Source organism: Symphalangus syndactylus, chromosome 11 (assembly GCF_028878055.3).
Source record: "Symphalangus syndactylus isolate Jambi chromosome 11, NHGRI_mSymSyn1-v2.1_pri, whole genome shotgun sequence".
NCBI classification, from domain to species: domain Eukaryota; kingdom Metazoa; phylum Chordata; class Mammalia; order Primates; family Hylobatidae; genus Symphalangus; species Symphalangus syndactylus.
This window is the reverse complement of record NC_072433.2, coordinates 54,972,316-54,989,022: the sequence shown is the minus strand read 5'-3', so window position 1 is coordinate 54,989,022 and position 16,707 is coordinate 54,972,316. Positions and strand designations below refer to the sequence as shown.

Below are 16,707 nucleotides of genomic sequence, written 5' to 3'. Positions count from 1 at the left end.
TGAGGTTGATCTGAATAACCCAGCCCACCTTGACCAGAACAGGAAGCTGCATACACCTGTCATTCCACCTGCACAGGAGGCTACTGTAGGGACTGCTGGAGCCCAGGACCAGCCTGGGCAATGTAGCGAGACCCAAAACATAAAAAATGGAAGAGAAGTCTATGCTATGTGCATTAACCAAAGCCTCTTTGTCTCTTCTCCCCACCCTCAGCATCCTTCGGAAAGCTCTGGACAAGATCGCGGAAATCAAGTCTCTGTTGGAGGAGAGGCGGATTGGTGAGTGGGAGAGGACGTGCTGGGAGGTCCTTTGCTGGGACAAGGGAGGCCCTGCGGGCAGCATTCACCCTTCCGTGGGGGCCTGCGGCCACTGCCTGCTGGGATCCTCCCATGGAGGCTCTGGCAGACTGGCTCTGCCACTGAGAAGGGACAGGAGATCATTCCCAGCGCCCAGAGGCAGGGGTCCCAGTTCTCCCTCAGCAGCCAGAGATCATCCCGCCCTGGCCCCTCATCTCCTGCCCCTTCCGGGGCCTGGGCCAGTCACCCGCTCCTTCCTGCCATGGCCCATGCCCATCTCTTGCCCTGGCTGGTTATTGCAGAGCCAGACGCTGTGTGTCATAAAGCCAGCCTTCCAGACCCCTTCAGCCTGCGTTAGGCTCTCCTACCTGTCTGCCCTCCCAACAGTCCCATGGTGGGCAGAATCTTGGCAGGTCAGCGTCCCCACGCAGCCATGTTGGTTCTGTGTGAAGTCAAGTGGGGTGTCCAGCTGTGCCTGAGGAGGTTGGAGGTGCACATTTAATTTTTGTTTTTTTTAACTTTCTGTTGAATTACAATGTATATTAATAGAAGAAAAGTACACGTAAGTGCAGATTTCAATGAAATATTCACTAACTGAACACACTTCTGTAACCAGCATTCAGATCAGCAAACACAGCCTGAACGGCACCTCGGAACCCGCTTTCTTTCTTCTGGTTCCTCCCCCTGGGTCCCCGCTGTGCTGCCGTCTCACCCAACTGTAGTTAAACCCAGCAGCCCCTATAGGTGTTGACACATGGCCGATGGGGTCACAGTCGGGCTGGGCCCTTGGGCTCACTCGGGAACTGGGGGCTCCCAGGTGCTCCTCCAGCAGCTCAGTGCAGCATGCTGGGGGGTCAGGGCCAGCACCTGTCCCTGGGGACTCAGGCCTCCCTTCCTTCCCACAGCGGCCAAGATCGCGGGTCTCTACAATGACTCGGAGCCACCCCGGAAGACCATGCGCAGAGGGGTGCTGATGACCCTGCTGCAGCAGTCGGCCATGACCCTGCCCCTGTGGATCGGGAAGCCTGGTGACAAGTGAGGGCAGCAGCTGTGAGGGAGGGGCTGGTGCCCAGGGGCTGGGACTGACCCTTTGTTCCACTCACAGGCCACCACCCCTCTGTGGGGCCATTCCCGCCTCCGGAGACTACGTGGCCAGACCTGGAGACAAGGTGGCTGCCCGGGTGAAGGCCGTGGATGGGGACGAGCAGTGGATCCTGGCCGAGGTGGTCAGTTACAGCCATGCCACCAACAAGTGAGTGACACCAGCCCCGGGGCTGCTCTCTGGTCACCGAACTTGCCTGGGCTGCGGGAGAAAAGCTCCGCAGAGGGTGCTCCCCAGAGACTGGCTGTGCAGGGAGCACCAGGTCCTCCCCCATCCTCACTCCCCAACATGGACTGCGCCCCTGGCTGCATCCAGCATTTTCCTCCTTTTGTCTGCAGGTATGAGGTAGATGACATCGATGAAGAAGGCAAAGAGTGAGTGTCCAGGCCAGGGCAGGGTATGGAGCCTGGGGGCAGCCTAACAGCTGAGAAGGAGCATCCGCACCCGGCCACAGGTTGATATAAGCCCCTCTTCCCCCAGGAGACACACCCTGAGCCGGCGCCGTGTCATCCCACTGCCCCAGTGGAAGGCCAACCCGGAGACGGACCCCGAGGCCTTGTTCCAGAAGGAGCAGCTTGTGCTGGCCCTGTATCCCCAAACCACCTGCTTCTACCGCGCCCTGATCCATGCGCCCCCACAGCGGGTAAAGCAGCCTCCATGGGAGAGGCCATGGGTGATGGCAGGAACAGGCTGATCAGACAGATGAGGGGTCCTCTCCCCACTCCTTTCCTTTGTCCTCATCTCACAGGCTCCAAGCTGACAGGACCCACCAGCTGCCCTCCCTCTTCCACTCCAGCCCCAAAGGCCACCATCCCTTTGCCAGCCCTGGCAGCCTTGGCAAGCCCCAAGTCAGCGGCTTCCAGCCCCAGGAGAACCAGCTCCGAGATGGGAAGCTCCTGCCCTGAGCCCCGGGCTCCTAGCACCTTGTGCTCTTTGTGACATGGGACACAAGCCACCTGAGGCCAGGATCCCTGTCTGCTGCCCTCTGGGTTGCCCTCAGTCCTCTCAACAAAGAGTCATTGAAAGGCAGCAGACCCTCCAGCTATGGCCCCACTAGGAAAGGAGTCAGCGCCCCTACCTCTCCCCGCCTATTCCCTGCCTTGGGTCTCCAGCCACTGAAAAAAGAGCTCTGTAGCAGCAGGGACTGGGCCAAGACTTCTTGACCCCAGAGTGAAGGATGATAGGAGTGGCTGAGAGTCCACGGCCCAGAGGCTCCTGCGGTCTAGGCTGGGGGAAGGGGGTGCCTGTCCTGGCCTGGGGGTCTCTGAGCAGCCCCTCCTGTCTGCCTGCCCCACAGCCCCAGGATGACTACTCGGTCCTGTTTGAAGACACCTCCTATGCAGACGGCTATTCCCCTCCACTCAATGTGGCTCAGAGGTACGTGGTGGCTTGTAAGGAACCCAAGAAAAAGTGATGCTGCCCGGCGGGCTCGCCATCCCCCAACGACACAGGGCAGGACGGCAGAGGACGTGCTGGGATTAAACACATTCCCCCTCCACTCGTCTCCTGGGTTTTACTTCTCCAGACCCTCTCCAAACAGGGCAAGTTGAGGAGCTGGAGCGGGGAAGTGGCCGTATTTGGCCCCAGTGGGCGATCACTCTTTCAGCTCGGGGTTTCTCTTGGCTTGGAATAGAGACTCTGCATTGAACACAAATCATACTTTATTCTTGAGCCGCTTGGTCAGGCTTGATTCACACACTCTCTGCAGTGACCCCAGGAGCCCCTCTCACAGCTCAGAGCGGAAGCTGAGGCTGCAGCCTGCCATCTTCTCCGCATAGTCCACATCGAAGCGCTCATTCTGCGCCACGGTGAAAGTGGTTTTCCAGTCCCCAGCCATGCCTGGAGGAAGAAGGCAGGGAGCAAAGCTGGAGTCTCATCCCAGAGGCGGCCCCGAGTGCCTATGGGGAGGCTCCAGCTGCTGCTCCCACCTGCCCCAACCTCCGTGCTGGCCGGCGCCCACCTTTCCTCATGAAGGGGGAGATGGTATGGTCCATGAACTCCCGGCGGACGGTGGTGTAGTTGGTCATAGGGTTCTTCTTCATCTCCTTGAACGACGTGTGCTGAACCATGAGGTCCACGGTCTCCTCTGGCAGAGAGCGCCCCACAAACTCCAGGATCTTCCGAATCTCCCTTTTGGGGTTCTGAGCAGCAGAGGGCTCCTCAGTGGAGGCTAGGATTGCTGATTCAAGAAAATAAAAGGGGTCCCCTTCTCTAACTTCAGAGGGGAACTGGCCACTTCCACTTGAAAACCCATAGAGCCAGCTCCTCGACCCCCAGGACCCCAGTCCCTGGGGTAAAATGACTTGCTCTCTGCCCTGTGATCCCATCATGAGCTGGGCTTGGCTCCTATGGGAAAGGACTGGGATGGTCTTCTTCCATGACTGTGGCCCTGGGTGGCATAACCGTTGGCAGGGAAAAGCAATTGGAATAGATAGCTTATCCATGGCAAGGGGCCGTGGTTCAGGCCTGTAATCCCAACACTTTGGGAGGCTGAGGCAGGCGGATCACCTGAGCTCAGGAGATGGAGAGCAACCTGGCCAACATGGCAAAACACAAAAATTGCCGGGCGCGGTGGCTCACGCTTGTAATCCCAGCACTTTGGGAGGCCGAGGCGGGCGGATCACAAGGTCAGGAGATCGAGACCACAGTGAAACCCCGTCTCTACTAAAAATACAAAAAAAAATTAGCCGGGCATGGTGGCGGGCGCCTGTAGTCCCAGCTACTCGGAGAGGCTGAGGCAGGAGAATGGCGTGAACCCGGGAGGCGGAGCTTGCAGTGAGCCGAGATTGCGCCACTGCACTCCAACCTGGGTGACAGAGCGAGACTCCGTCTCAAAAAAAAAAAAAAAAAACACAAAAATTACCCAGGCATGGTAGTGTGCATCTGGAATCTCAGCTACTCAGGAGGCTGAGGCAGGAGAATCACTTGAACTTGGGCGGGGCGGGGGGCGGTTACACTGAGCTGAGATCACACCACTGCATACCATCCTGGACAACAGAGCAAGACTTTGTCTCAAAAAAAAGTAGCTGATCTGTAGCCACCCATGCAGCTGACTCAGGCACAGGAGATGAGAGCTGTGCAGAGCCTGCTGCCATGTGGGGCTGCAGTGGGGCCTGGGCCAGGGATTCAGGATGGGGAATCTGGGCCTGCTGTGGGGGCCCCCCAGGGAGGTGGCTGGGTGGCCTTGGCGGGTCCCTGTGAGGTGCCTGCCCCCAGGTGTCACATGGAGAGAAGCATCAAAGGCGGTCTCACCTCCTTCATGTCTTCATAGAAGAGGTAGAGAACAGGATAGGTGCGGCTCAGCTCCCACCACTCTTGCACGTGCTGGTACCAGCTCCCGTAGGACACTGGAGAAGCAGGCAGGGGGCGCCAACACAGGGTTGCTGTGCATTATAGCCACCACCCCTCAGCTCCACACCTTCCTTCCTCCCGTCAAACCCACCTTCTCCAGCCATGAACTTCTCCAGGAAGCTGTCCCAGGTCCCAGGGTGAGGGTACACCTTGGCCATGTGGTAGAAGTGGTAGTAGGAAACCGCCACATCTTTTGCATTGCGGGCAACATAGACCACCTGCAGGAGCAGAAGACTCCACCCCAGCACCATCACCACACAGCCTGCCCCAGGCCAGCTCATCTCTTGGATTGGCAAAGGAGGAACCTGAGGCTTAGAGGCTGACTTGCCTGAGATCTCACGGCACAGGCAGGGCCAAGCTGGGATCTGAACCCTGCTCAGAAGCCAAAGTCCTGCCTGGTCCCTGAGACCATCATATTCTGTAGTAATATAATCCGCATCAATGCGTCACACCCCGATCTGGAGCAAGGCATGCTCCACCAGGTGTGTTCCCACCACCACCAATTTTGTGGGCCTGTGAGGACCCACCCTCTACCTTTCTTAGGTCTACACTGAAGAGTCTCATGTTCTTGGTCATCAGAGCAAGAGGCAGACAGTCCCCCCCCACGGAAGATGAGACAAGGCTGGAGGAAGTGAGGTGACTTTCCCAGAAGAACAGGACCAAAGCTGGGCTGAGCCGGGGCCTCCTTCCCTGGATTCACATGCCCCACACCTGGACCTTTGCTTTTTTCTTTTTGTTGTGGGTTTTGTTTTGTTTTGTGTTTTTGAGGCTCTATGTCTCAAAAAAAAAAGAGAAAAAAGACCTTGGTCTTTCTTTTTTCCTGTTGCCCAGGTTGGAGTGCACTGGAGTGATAATAACTCACTGCCACCTTGACCTCCCAGGCTCAAGCAATCCTCCAACCTTAGACTTTCGAGTAGCTGGGACTACAGCGCCATGCCACCATGCCCTGCTGATTATTTGCATTTTTTATAGAGATGGAGTCTCCCCATGTTTCCTGGGCTGGTCTGGAACTCCTGAGCTCATGCGTTCCACCCACCTTGGCCTCCCAAGTGCTGGCATTACAGCAGTGAGCCACCCAGGTGGCAAACTTTTTTTTTTTTTTTTTTTGAGACAGAGTCTCGCTGTCCCCCAGGCTGGACTGCAGTGGCGTGATCTCAGCTTACTGCAAGCTCCGCCTCCTGGGTTCACGCCATCCTCCTGCCTCAGCCTCCCGAGTAGCTAGGACTACAGGCGCCTGCCACCGTGCCCAGCAAATCTTTTTTAATATTTATTTGTTTTGTTTGAAACAAAGTCTCGATGTGTCTCCCAGGCTGGAGTGCAGTGGCACAATCTCGGCTCACTGCAACCACCGCCTCCCAGGTACAAGCTATTCTCCTGCCTCAGCCTCCCAAGTAGCTGGGATTACAGGCACCTGCCCCAACGCCTGGCTAATTTTTGTATTTTTAGTAGAGATGGGGTTTCTCCATGTTGGCCAGGCTGATCTCAAAGTCCTGACCTCGGGTGATCTGCCCACCTCGACCTCCCAAAGTGCTGGTATTATAGGCGTGAGCCACAACAGGCCCAGCCCCCCGCCACCTGCTACTTTTTTTTTTTTTTTTTTTTTTTTTTTTTGAGGCAGAGTTTTGCTCTTGTTTCCCAGGCTGCAGTGCAATGGTGAGGTCTCGGCTGACTACAACCTCTGCCTCCCAGCTTCAAGCAGTTCTCCTGCTTCGGCCTCCCAAGTAGCTGGGATTATAGATGCCTGCCATCACGCCCGGTTAATTTTTTTGTATTTTTAGTAGAGATGGGGTTTTGCCATGTTGGCCAGGCTGGTCTCAAACTCCTAGTCTCAGGTGATCCGCCTGCCTCAGCCTCTTCAAGTGCTGGAATTACAGGTGTGAGCCACCGCACGGTGGGACACTCTATTCTTCATCTTCTTTTGAGACAAGGTTTCTCTGTCACCCAGTCTGGAGTGTAGTGGTGTGATCCTAGCTCACTGTAGCCTTAAACTCTTAGGCTCAGATGATCCTCCCACCTGAGCTTCCTGAGTAGCTGCTACTACAGGCACACACCACTACGCATAGCTAATTTTTTTTTTTTTTTTTGGAAGAGACCGATCTGCAACTTCTGGCTTCAAGGGATCTTCCCACCTCAGCCTCCCAAAGTACTGAGATTGCGGGTGTGAAACACTGTGTCCAGCCTCACCTTGACCTTCTGATCCAACAGAGTCTGGGGCAGCAGAGCCAGGGGCAGGTGTGTCTTCAGGAGCCGTGGGGCCGGTGTGTCTTTCAGAGTCTCCATCCCTGAGCAGTGGGTCAGGGAAGGTCTGGTGAGATGAAGCCCCAGCCCTGTCTTCCTCCACTCCCCTTGCCCCCAGGACACACACACCTGAGGGAATCCCTGGGACTTTGAACTCAAGGAAGGGCACCCGCATGAAGATGGGAGCTCGGTGACACTTCTCCAGGTCACCACCCTGGTAGATCATGTCCAGAATCTGGCTCACCCAGGTAGTGCCTGGGGAGGAAAGGAGATAGGAGGTGAGCAGGCTGAGGGCACAACCTCACTGGCCAAGGTGGGGACTGCCGCCTGGGAGAGGGTGGGTGGCCCTCCTCACCTACCAGACTTGGGGTAGGTGCTGATGAGCAGGTCATCGGGCTGGGCCCGGAAGCTCTGCAAAGGCCCCAGTGCCTCTGCAAAGTACTTGATGAGTGGGACCCCCTTCACGTACTCCAGTGGCGGGCGGGAGATGTCCTGGATGAGCTCCATGTTCCTGCATCAGGGGCCAGAGCCAGGCCCATTCCCTTAACACCATCACAACAGCAAGAACTGAGGCCTAGGGAGGCTGAGTGACTTGCCCGCGCTCACAAAGCCAGTCAGTGGCGGGGCTGGGGCTGAAAACCAGGTCAGGCTGTAATGTGGTGGTTCCCCAGCCTGGCCGCACCTTTCATTCACCTGCAGAGCTGTTCAAAATCCCAGGGCCTGGGCCATGGTTCAGACCAGTGAAAGCACCCTCGTGGGGCAAGGCCCAGATATGAGGGTGTGTGAAGGTCTCCAGGAGAGTCCAGCTGCACTGAGGAAGCTCTGGGGCCTGCCTGTGCTGTCTCCCTGCCAGCCAGTGCCCTTTGTCTCACCATTTCCTGCTGTGACCCCCCAGCCTCCACCCAGTGGGCTCCTCTCCCCGATGCTCCCCTCCTTGAGCCCCACGGCCCCTCACATGTGGAAACCTCCTAGGCCGACCAGGCCTGTAATCCACTTGCCCTGCCACAGTCCATCTGTGCTTCAGGACAAACACAGCCCATTGAGCAACTGAGCTGGTATTGGGGGCCAGCGCCTGGTGTGGGAATGAACAAAACTGTGATGACTCAGCAAAAGGAGGATCCTGGGCAGGGTGGCTCCCGCCTGTAATCCCAGACCCTAGGGAGGCCGAGGCCAGAAGTTAGAGACCAATCTGGGCAGCATTGGAAGACCCCATCTCTAAAAATCTTTTAAAAATGTTTTTTAAAACTATCCAGGCAGGATGGTGAGGGTCTGTAGTCCTAGTAGTCCTAGCTACTGAGGCAGAAGAATCACTTGAGCCCAGGAATTCAAGGCTACAGTGGCCAGGATCCCACAGCACTCCAGCCTGGGTGACAGCAAGACCTGGCCTCCCAAGAAAAAAAAAAGGATGCGAGGGGGATTCACGCCGGCCGGGGTTGTCTGAAATGGGATATCCATGGGGAAAGGGCAGGGATGGCAGAGGCCTCGGCTTCTGGAATGTTGGAGCCAGAAGCTGAGCAGGGTGAGGGCGCCCTGGGCCATTCCAGTGTGTCACTCACCTGAGCTGTCGGGAACTTGGCCTTGTGCCCTCCTGGCCCGCAGTGGCTGAGTGTGGGTGCTGTGTGGGAATGCAGGGGTGTTGTCTGTGCTGAGGGTTTCCTAGGTCCAGTGTGGGAGGGATCTGGAGCCAGGGCCGGACTTGGATTTGCTTCCAGAAGGAAAGGGTAGGGTTGGGGGTGGGGGAGCTTCTTCATTACCCTTCTTAGTTTGCCAGCTGGAGACAAGCTTAAAGTGATCTCCAAAGCCACGACTGGGTTTGGTGTGTAGAAAACAGAAGAATGAAAGTGGAAAGGGCCCAATGGTGGGTTGTTTTTGTGGGGTTTTTTTTTTTTTTTTTTTTTGAACTGTCACAGGGCTCCTGACCTGTCCCTGAACTCCAACATACTAGCTTTCTCTAATTGACCCAGGCAAGAGAGGGAGGGATTGGAGGAGAAAGATGGGATAGGCAGGCCCGGGAAAGGACACCTACCTGCTGGCTCCAGGCCAGTCTTGAAGGTGCCAGGGGTTTTGGCCCAGTGCAGCCCACAGGCCTCCAGCAGCCCATGCACTCCAGGCTCTGACCACAAGGCCAGTCTGCAATGATGTGTGTGGGCAGAGTGAAGGGGCAGGGGTGGGGCAGAGCATGGATGCATAGAACAAGAAAGAACAAGGACACTGCAGTCCTATTGCCTTGGGAGCCAGCCCCAGCTTCATGGCTCCCTGGGGATCTCACAGAGCATCGATAGAAGATCCTAGAAGAACCACAGGCCCTGGCAGGTACTTTTCTTTCCATGGGTTTGAAGAAGGCTCCACAGACAGAGGCCAGAGGAGGCTGAGGCTTGGAAGCCACAGGGCCCCGTGGAGGCAGGGCATCCCCCCCTCCTCCTCGTTCTTTGTCCTCACTATTTAAAGTCCAGGGTCAAGCTGGGCACGAGACAGGTAAACAACCATCTGGGTAAAGGTGAGTCTCCCAAGCCTTCCAAGAAATGCGTGAGTTCAGAGGCAAGCGGGGAAAGCTGAGAGACATGGGGTTTCCAGGCAGAGGAGAGGCTGCTCCCCTGCTAGGGCCACAGGCCCTTCTTCCCTCCTCTGTGCCCCTGAGGAATCCCCGTGACTGGCAGGTCCTCAGGCTACTACCACCACCCCTGCCCTCAGCAACCTTCAGGAGGCCCCCTTGACTCAGACTTTGTATTGCACTCTAGTGAAAACCAGCCTGAATGGCAGGGGGTGGCACAGTAAAGAGGCAAGAATGTGAGATTAATAGAGTGGTAGCAAGAGAATAGAAAATCCCAGGCAGCAGTTTCACATGAGCAGAAAAAGGAAACTTGAAATAGCTGCATGCGCTAAGGGCCAATAAGTCCCTGAAAAATAGGATGAAGACCAAGCTGGCTACGACCAACCAGACACAACATGGCGCTGTATCTGATGTAGGTTTCACCTAGGATCTCATTGTACGATCAGTAACATGAAACCATACACCCACCAGTGCCACGACGGCTCCAGGAACACGTGTATTTGGGTGTAAATTGTAGCACCATGGTCTTGAGAACTCTTTACCTTTTCCTGGAATCTTCATGAATATACCCCTCTTTAGTTAAAGAAGCCCATAAAGGTCAGCCCCAAACCTTGTAGGGCATAAGACACTCTCTTGAGGACCCCCACATTCCCCTTCTTGAGTGAGTCCTTTTACTCTGCAAGAAATCTCCCTACATTCATGACTTTCTGACTTGTCCTTAAATTCATTCTGGCAATGGTGTCAACAGCCTGGATACTGATCGAGGTCGATATCCCACCGGTCTTTGAGGACCTCTCCTAGGCCACCGGTATCTGGAGGGTGTTAAGGACACTGAGGATCAGGTCTCCAGCAGGGCTGTCCACTGTGCCTGCAGAGGCAAGAAGGTTGGTCACAGGCAGCCCAGGGCAGGGAGTAGGGTAGGAGGCTGGGGCCAAAGCCCACTCACGTCTTCTAATTCCGAGTCTTCTATTTCCTTCGTGTCCATCTGGCACAGCCAGATCAGGTAACCCAAAGCAGTGACATCTCACAGCTACCAAGGCATGGGGCCAGAGAGAGATACAGAGTCAGGCATCACAAGCCCTCTCCAGGCTCAGCCCTGAATACCAAGATCAGGACTTGGCTGCCCCGGCCTGGATTGCACAACTGGGCACCCTCTACCCAGAGCTGGACCAGGCTGGGGCCAGGGGACTGCACTCACCTAGGGCATTGGACCTCTAGGGGCAGAAGCTGCCCTGGTTCTTCCTGAAGGAACTCGTCTGGCAGATCAGGTGAGCCCTTAGGGGGCAGCTAGGGTTGGGGCAACACAAAGGCCCCTCTTCATCCTGTCCCAGGCAGCAGGCAGGTAAGAGACAAGGAGGGAGAGGGAGCTGGCAGCAAGCCCCTCTGTGCAGCAGGCACTGTTCCGGGCGTTACACAGCTCCATCCCTTGAGGCAGGGGTGATTCTTATTTGCATCTTACAGACGAGGAAATGGACGTGGGGGGTTTAAAATCCTTGCCACCCTGGGACTAAGCTGGTGAAGGTCCTGTGAGCCTCAGCAGCGATTGATTGATTCACAGCCTCACCACTGCAGCCAGACCTGATCTTCCTCACAGCTCAGCAGCACCCAGCAGGGCACTGAATCTCCACAGGGAAAGTCCTCTACTCACTCACCATTAGCGGGTGCTCAGTAGAAGGCGCCCATCGTCCATTATTTTATTAACTATTTCTTGGCCATCAGCTCTGTGTAAGACTTTGTTCTACAGCAGTGACAAGAGCGGCCCTTGGGCAGTTTAGTGCAAAGGTTGGAGTGGGAGAGACTAACGAGAGCCATAAAGATGAAGCGAGTAACATAAAGTATTCAGGAAAAGGAGCAGACGGGGAAGTACACAAGAGGTGCAAATTTATTTTATATTTTTAGAGACAGGGTCTTGCTCTTTTGCCCGGGCTGTAGTGCAGTGGAGTGATTATAGCTCACTGCAGCCTCCAACTCCTGGGCTCAGGCGATCCTCCCACCTCGGCCTCCCCCGTAGCTGGGACTACAGGCATGTGCCACCATGCCCGGCTTCTCAGAGCTGCAATTTTAAATTGGGAGCCAGGGAAGACCTTCCCGTGGAGGTGGCAGGTTATCAAGACAGAAGGTGTAAAGAAGAACCTTCCAGTCAAAGGGAAAAGGCAGGTCCTGCTGCGCTCAGGAATGGCCAGAGCTACTATCATCCCATCTTGGAGATGGGGACAGGGCCGCAAAAGTGTCAGGGCGTTTCCTGATTCCTCAACAAACAGCTGGATCCGAAGTCGTCTGGACAATCAAGCCTCCGTGCCTGGGGCGGACCTCACCTGGAGCGCGCAGGCGCGCAGGGCGCACAGGCCTCTAGGTCCCAGGGTCCGGCTCAGGCTCAGGCTTGGCGTCAGCAAAGGGACCTGCGCGGCGTCCTGGGGCAGAGGAGGCCCGAAGGCCAGTGGCCAGTGCAGTGCGGTGGGAGGAGGTCGGGGCCCAGCAGGAGAGGGAGGCGCGCCCAGAGCGGGGTGCCAGGCCCACTCCAACCGCGGCAGGGCAGGGGGGCATCAGGGCGGCTCCGGGCAGGGGTCGGACCCTAAACCCCGGCCACTAGCGGCCGCCCGGTCTTCTTCCTTACTCGAAGGGCGGCCACGGCTAACGGGAAGCTGTGCACTATGAGCGCTATCTCCCTGGGGAGGAGAACGGGAATGTCCCTGGGAGTCCCGCCGCTCTCCACTGCGGGTCCCCTCCAATCCCACCCGAAAGCGAGGTCCTCATTCCCGGCTTCAGCGGAGCCCCAGGCCCCGCCCCTGCCTGAAGTCACGCCCGCTGCACCTGTCCACCTCAGGCCCTGCCTCCAGCCCAGGTACCCACCCACCTGTCCCCCATCCTCTCCCTCCTGCGCTCCATCCGATCCCAGCGTGCCCACCAAGACTCCTACGCTGGACTCCAGCCTGGATCATCACCCCGCCCCAGCCCGCTCCTTCCCGGAGTTCCACCGCCGAGATTCCCAGAGCACTGGCTCCCCGTCACGTGCCTCCTCTGCGACAGGCCTCGTCCCCTCCCCAGACGCCCCACCCTTGTCACAGGCCTGGCGGGTCCCTCTCATCAAGGCCTGTGCCTCGCGGGGTCCGCCTTCTCCAGGAAGCCTTCCTCTGGCCACAGAGACCCTCCCCGTCTTACCAGGAGTGCAATGGCGCTTTTCAGCTCGCTGCAACCACTGCCGCGACCGCCCGGGCTCAAGCGATTCTCCTGCCTCAGCCTCCCAAGTAGCTGGAATTACAGGTACGTGCCACCATGCCCGGCTAATTTTTGTATTTCTAGTAGAGACGGGGTTTCACCATGTTGGCCAGGCTGTTCTCGAAGAACACCTGACCTCAAGTGATCCGACCGGTTAAGGCCTCCCAATGTGCTGAGATTACAGGCGTGAGCGACTGCGCCCCGTCTGGACCCTGTCTTTTGTGCGGCCCCCATTGTGCTGCTGTATCCGACAAGCAGGGCTGACAGTGAACCCCACGAAGACGTGGCCCTGGTGACAGGGGTTCAGGCAGTAGAGCAGGTAGACGCAGAAGAAGCGCCTCCGCCTCTCAGGGGCCCTGCGGGATCCTTCGAATTTTAGGAAATTCTCATTAAATACACTTCTGGGTCAGCAGCGACATCAGGAAAAGAACCTGACCAGCACCTTGGAACCCGCTTTGTCCCTCCCTGGTTCCTCCCTCTGGGTGCCAGCTGTGCTGCCCTCTCACTCATCTATAGTTAAGCCCAACAGCCCTTGTAGGACACCTGGCCGATCGGGTCACAGTCCTGCTGGGCCCTCAGGATCACTTGGGAGCACGAGGCTCCCTGGGGCTCCTTCCCACAGCTCAGTGCAGCATGCTAGGGGGTCAGGGCCAGCACCTGACCCTGGGGCCTCAGGCCTCCCTTCCTTCCCACAGCGGCCAAGATCGAGGGTCTCTACAATGACTCGTAGCCACCCGGAAGACCATGCGCAGAGGGGTGCTGATGACCCTGCTGCAGCAGTCGGCCATGACCCTGCCCCTGTGGATCGGGAAGCCTGGTGACAAGTGAGGGCAGCAGCTGTGAGGGAGGGGCTGGGTGCCCAGGGGCTGGGACTGACCCTTTGTTACACTCACAGGCCCCTACCCCTCTGTGGAGCCATCCCTGCCTCAGGGGACTACCTGGCCAGACCTGGAAACAAGGTGGCTGCCTGGGTGAAGGCCGTGGATGGGGACGAGCAGTGGATCCTGGCCGAGGTGGTCAGTTACAGCCACACCACCAACAAGTGAGTGACACCAGCCCCGGGGCTGTTCTCTGGTCATTGCACCTGCCTGGGCTGCCGCTCTGCTTCCTGTCTGCACAGCAGGAGAAAAGCTCCCTAGAGGATGCTATGGGTGGGGCCGGCTGTGCAGGGAGCACTGGGTCCTCGCCCCGCCCCCATCCTCCACACTCCCCCACAGGTATTGTGCCCCTGGCTGCATCCAGCGTTTTCCTCCTTTTGTCCACAGGTATGAGGTAGATGACATCAATGAAGAAGGCAAAGAGTGAGTGTCCAGGCCAGGGCAGGTCATGGAGCCTGGGGGCAGCCTAACAGCTGGGAAGGAGCATCCCCACCCGGCCACGGGCTGACACAACACCCTCAACCACCAGGAGACACAGCATGAGCTGGCACCAGATCATCCCGCTGCCCCAGTGGAAGGCCAACCCCGAGACACCCTGAGGCCTTGTTCCAGAAGGAGCAGCTCGTGCTGACCATGTATCCGCAGACCACCTGCTTCTACCGCGCCCTGATCCACGTGCCCTCATAGTGGGTAAAGTAGCCTCCATGGGAGAGGCCATGGATGATGTCAGGAACAGGCTGATCAGACAGGTGGAGGGTCCTTGTTTGGGCCAGGGCAGGGCATGGAGCCCAGGTGAGGCAGGATAGGTAGTCAAGGAGACAACCACCTTCTCAGGATGCTGTGACCTTGGTGACCGCACGGCCAACGCAGTAAGCCTCAGCATTCACCTGGTCACTGAGCTCAAGCAAAGCTATCTTCAATAGGGACTTTCCCTTTTGAGAACATGTGCATTTTGATTTTACCTGTCCTCAAACTGACCCTTTGCTCATTTTAATAGTAAAAACCACACCCCTGGGTGGAGATTTAAAATGCTAATGAGACGAGTCCTAGGAACAGGCATGTATAGCAAACGCCCATGTGCACCCAGAGGACCACCCAGAACATGCTTACTCGTGACGCTTCTTCCCACCCATTATGAACAGTTGTGTAAGACTCCCATAAAGGGAGTTTTTCCTGCAGTATCAACACTGTCCCACCCTGACAAGCAGCCCGTTCTGAATGCGCTCAAGGTGTATTGTCTATTCTGCACTTAACTTTCAAAATACAGTTTTTCTTTTGCAATAAGTTACCCTATGCTGCACTTCTTTTGCTGTGTGTCTCTTGTTTAAATTATTTTATTTTGCTTATTTATTTATTTATTTATTTTTTGAGACCGAGTCTTGCTCTGTCATCCAAGCTGGTGGGCAGTGTTGCGATCTCGTCTCACTATGATTCTCCTGCCTCAGCCTCTCGAGTAACTGGGATTACAAGTGTGCGCCAACATTCCCAGCTAATTATGTATTTTTAGTAGAGATGGGTTTCGCCATGTTGGCTAGGCTGGTCTCGAATTCCTGACCTCAGGGGATCCACCTGCCTCAGCCTCTCAAAGTGCTGGGATTACAGGCGTGAGCCACCGTGCCCTGCCTACTTACTTTATTTTAAACCAAGAAGACGAGAACCCAGGTATTACAACAGCTGTCAAGCTGGGAAGGAGTGTCCCCAGACACAGATTGACACAACCCCCAGGAGACACACCCTGAGCTGGCAGTCATGACCTCAGTGGAAGATCCACCACCAGATGGACCCCAAGGTCTTGTTCCAGAAGGAGCAGCTCATGTTGGCCCTGTATCCCCAGACCACCTGCTACTACCACGCCCTGATCCATGCACCCCCACAGCAGGTAAAGCAGCCTCCAGGGGAGAGGTGCAGAGGTCATTGGTGACACCAGGAACAGGCTGATCAGAGAAGCTAGGGGTCCTCTTCCTTGTCCCCCTTGTCCTCATCTCCCAAGCTAATGGGACCTGCCAGCAGCCCTCCCTCTTCCACTCCGGCCCCAAAGGCTACTGTCCCCTTGCCAGCCCTGGCAGCCTTGGCAAGCCCCAAGTCAGCGGCTTCCCTTCTGCAGCCCCAGGAGAACCAGTTCTGAGATGGCAAGCTCCTGCCCTGAGCCCCGGGCTCCTACCGCCTTGTGCTCTTTGTGACATGGGACACAAGCCACCTGAGGCCAGGATCCCTGCCTACTGCCCTTTGGGTTGCCCTCAGTCCTCTGAACACAGAGTCCCTGAAAGGCAGCAGACCCTCCAGCTATGGCCCCACTGGGAAGGGAGTAAACGCCCCTTCCTCTCCCCGCCCTATTCACTGCCCTGGGCCTCCTGCCACTGAGAAAAGAGCTCTGTAGCAGCAGGAACTGGGCCAAGACTTCTTGACCCCAGAGTGAAGGATGATAGGAGTGGCTGAGAGTCCACGGCCCAGAGGCTCCTGCGGTCTAGGCTGGGGAAGGGGGTGCCTGTCCTGGCCTGGGGGTCTCTGAGCAGCCCCTCCTGTCTGTCTGCCCCACAGCTCCAGGATGACTACTCGGTCCTGTTTGAAGACACCTCCTATGCAGACGGCTATTCCCCTCCGCTCAATGTGGCCCAGAGTTATGTGGTGGCTTGTAAGGAACCCAAGAAAGTGATGCTGCCCGGCGGACTCGCCATCCACCAATGACACAGGGCAGGACGGCAGAGGACGTGCTGGGATTAAACACATTCCCCCTCCACTCGTCTCCTGGGTTTTACTTCTCCAGACCCTCTCCCCTCTCCAAACAGGGCAAGTTGAGGAGCTGGAGCGGGGAAGTGGCCGTATTTGGCCCCAGTGGGCGATCACTCTTTCAGCTCAGGGTTTCTCTTGGCTTGGAATAGAGACTCTGCATTGAACACAAATCATAGTGTTGTTGTTGTTGTTGTTAAGATGGAGTCTTGCTCTGTCGCCCAGGCTGAAGTGCAGTGGTGGGATCCCAGCTCACTAAAACCTCCACCTCCCAGGTTCAATAGATTCTCCCACCTCAGCTTCCAGAGTAGGTGGGATTGCTACAGGCACACACCGTCATGCCCAGCTAA

The 16,707-nt window shown here is 56.8% G+C and overlaps 2 protein-coding genes and 1 pseudogene across 9 annotated transcripts in view; 2 read left to right on the top strand and 1 right to left on the bottom strand.

Annotated features, from left to right (window-relative positions):
• SGF29 (SAGA complex associated factor 29) overlaps window positions 1–5,530 on the top strand; it is a 44,390-nt gene extending 38,860 nt beyond the window's left edge. For 3 of the 5 annotated variants that reach the window (XM_055298313.2, XM_063612034.1, XM_063612033.1), the window contains exons 5-10: window positions 212–276; window positions 1,200–1,329; window positions 1,400–1,546; window positions 1,735–1,770; window positions 1,877–2,039; window positions 2,694–2,894. In XM_055298313.2, the coding sequence (XP_055154288.1) occupies window positions 212–276; window positions 1,200–1,329; window positions 1,400–1,546; window positions 1,735–1,770; window positions 1,877–2,039; window positions 2,694–2,810 (658 nt within the window). In that variant the 3' untranslated portion in view covers window positions 2,811–2,894. Of the gene's footprint in view, window positions 1–211; window positions 277–1,199; window positions 1,330–1,399; window positions 1,547–1,734; window positions 1,771–1,876; window positions 2,040–2,144; window positions 2,895–5,290 lie in introns of those variants that run through there. The other 2 variants (XM_055298312.2, XM_055298314.2) reach the window with 2 other exon arrangements.
• On the bottom strand, window positions 3,040–8,636 carry SULT1A2 (sulfotransferase family 1A member 2). Of its 4 annotated transcripts, XM_055298315.2 has the most exons (8): window positions 8,542–8,636; window positions 7,345–7,496; window positions 7,115–7,240; window positions 6,932–7,029; window positions 4,839–4,965; window positions 4,649–4,743; window positions 3,357–3,537; window positions 3,040–3,235 (listed from the first exon to the last, which is right to left on the bottom strand). In XM_055298315.2, the coding sequence occupies exons 2-8, from the start codon at window positions 7,490–7,492 to the stop codon at window positions 3,123–3,125; spliced, it is 888 nt and encodes a 295-aa protein (XP_055154290.1). In that variant the 5' UTR covers window positions 7,493–7,496; window positions 8,542–8,636; the 3' UTR covers window positions 3,040–3,122. The 4 variants fall into 4 exon arrangements, with proteins under 4 accessions (XP_055154290.1, XP_055154291.1, XP_055154294.1 ...); XM_055298316.2 differs by lacking the exons at window positions 4,649–4,743; window positions 8,542–8,636 and having other exon boundaries at window positions 3,357–3,575; window positions 7,345–7,492; XM_055298319.2 differs by lacking the exons at window positions 4,649–4,743; window positions 4,839–4,965; window positions 8,542–8,636 and having other exon boundaries at window positions 7,345–7,492.
• Window positions 8,637–12,220: 3,584 nt separating this feature from the next.
• Window positions 12,221–16,519, top strand: LOC129492653 (SAGA-associated factor 29-like; annotated as a pseudogene).
• Window positions 16,520–16,707: the final 188 nt, after the last annotated feature.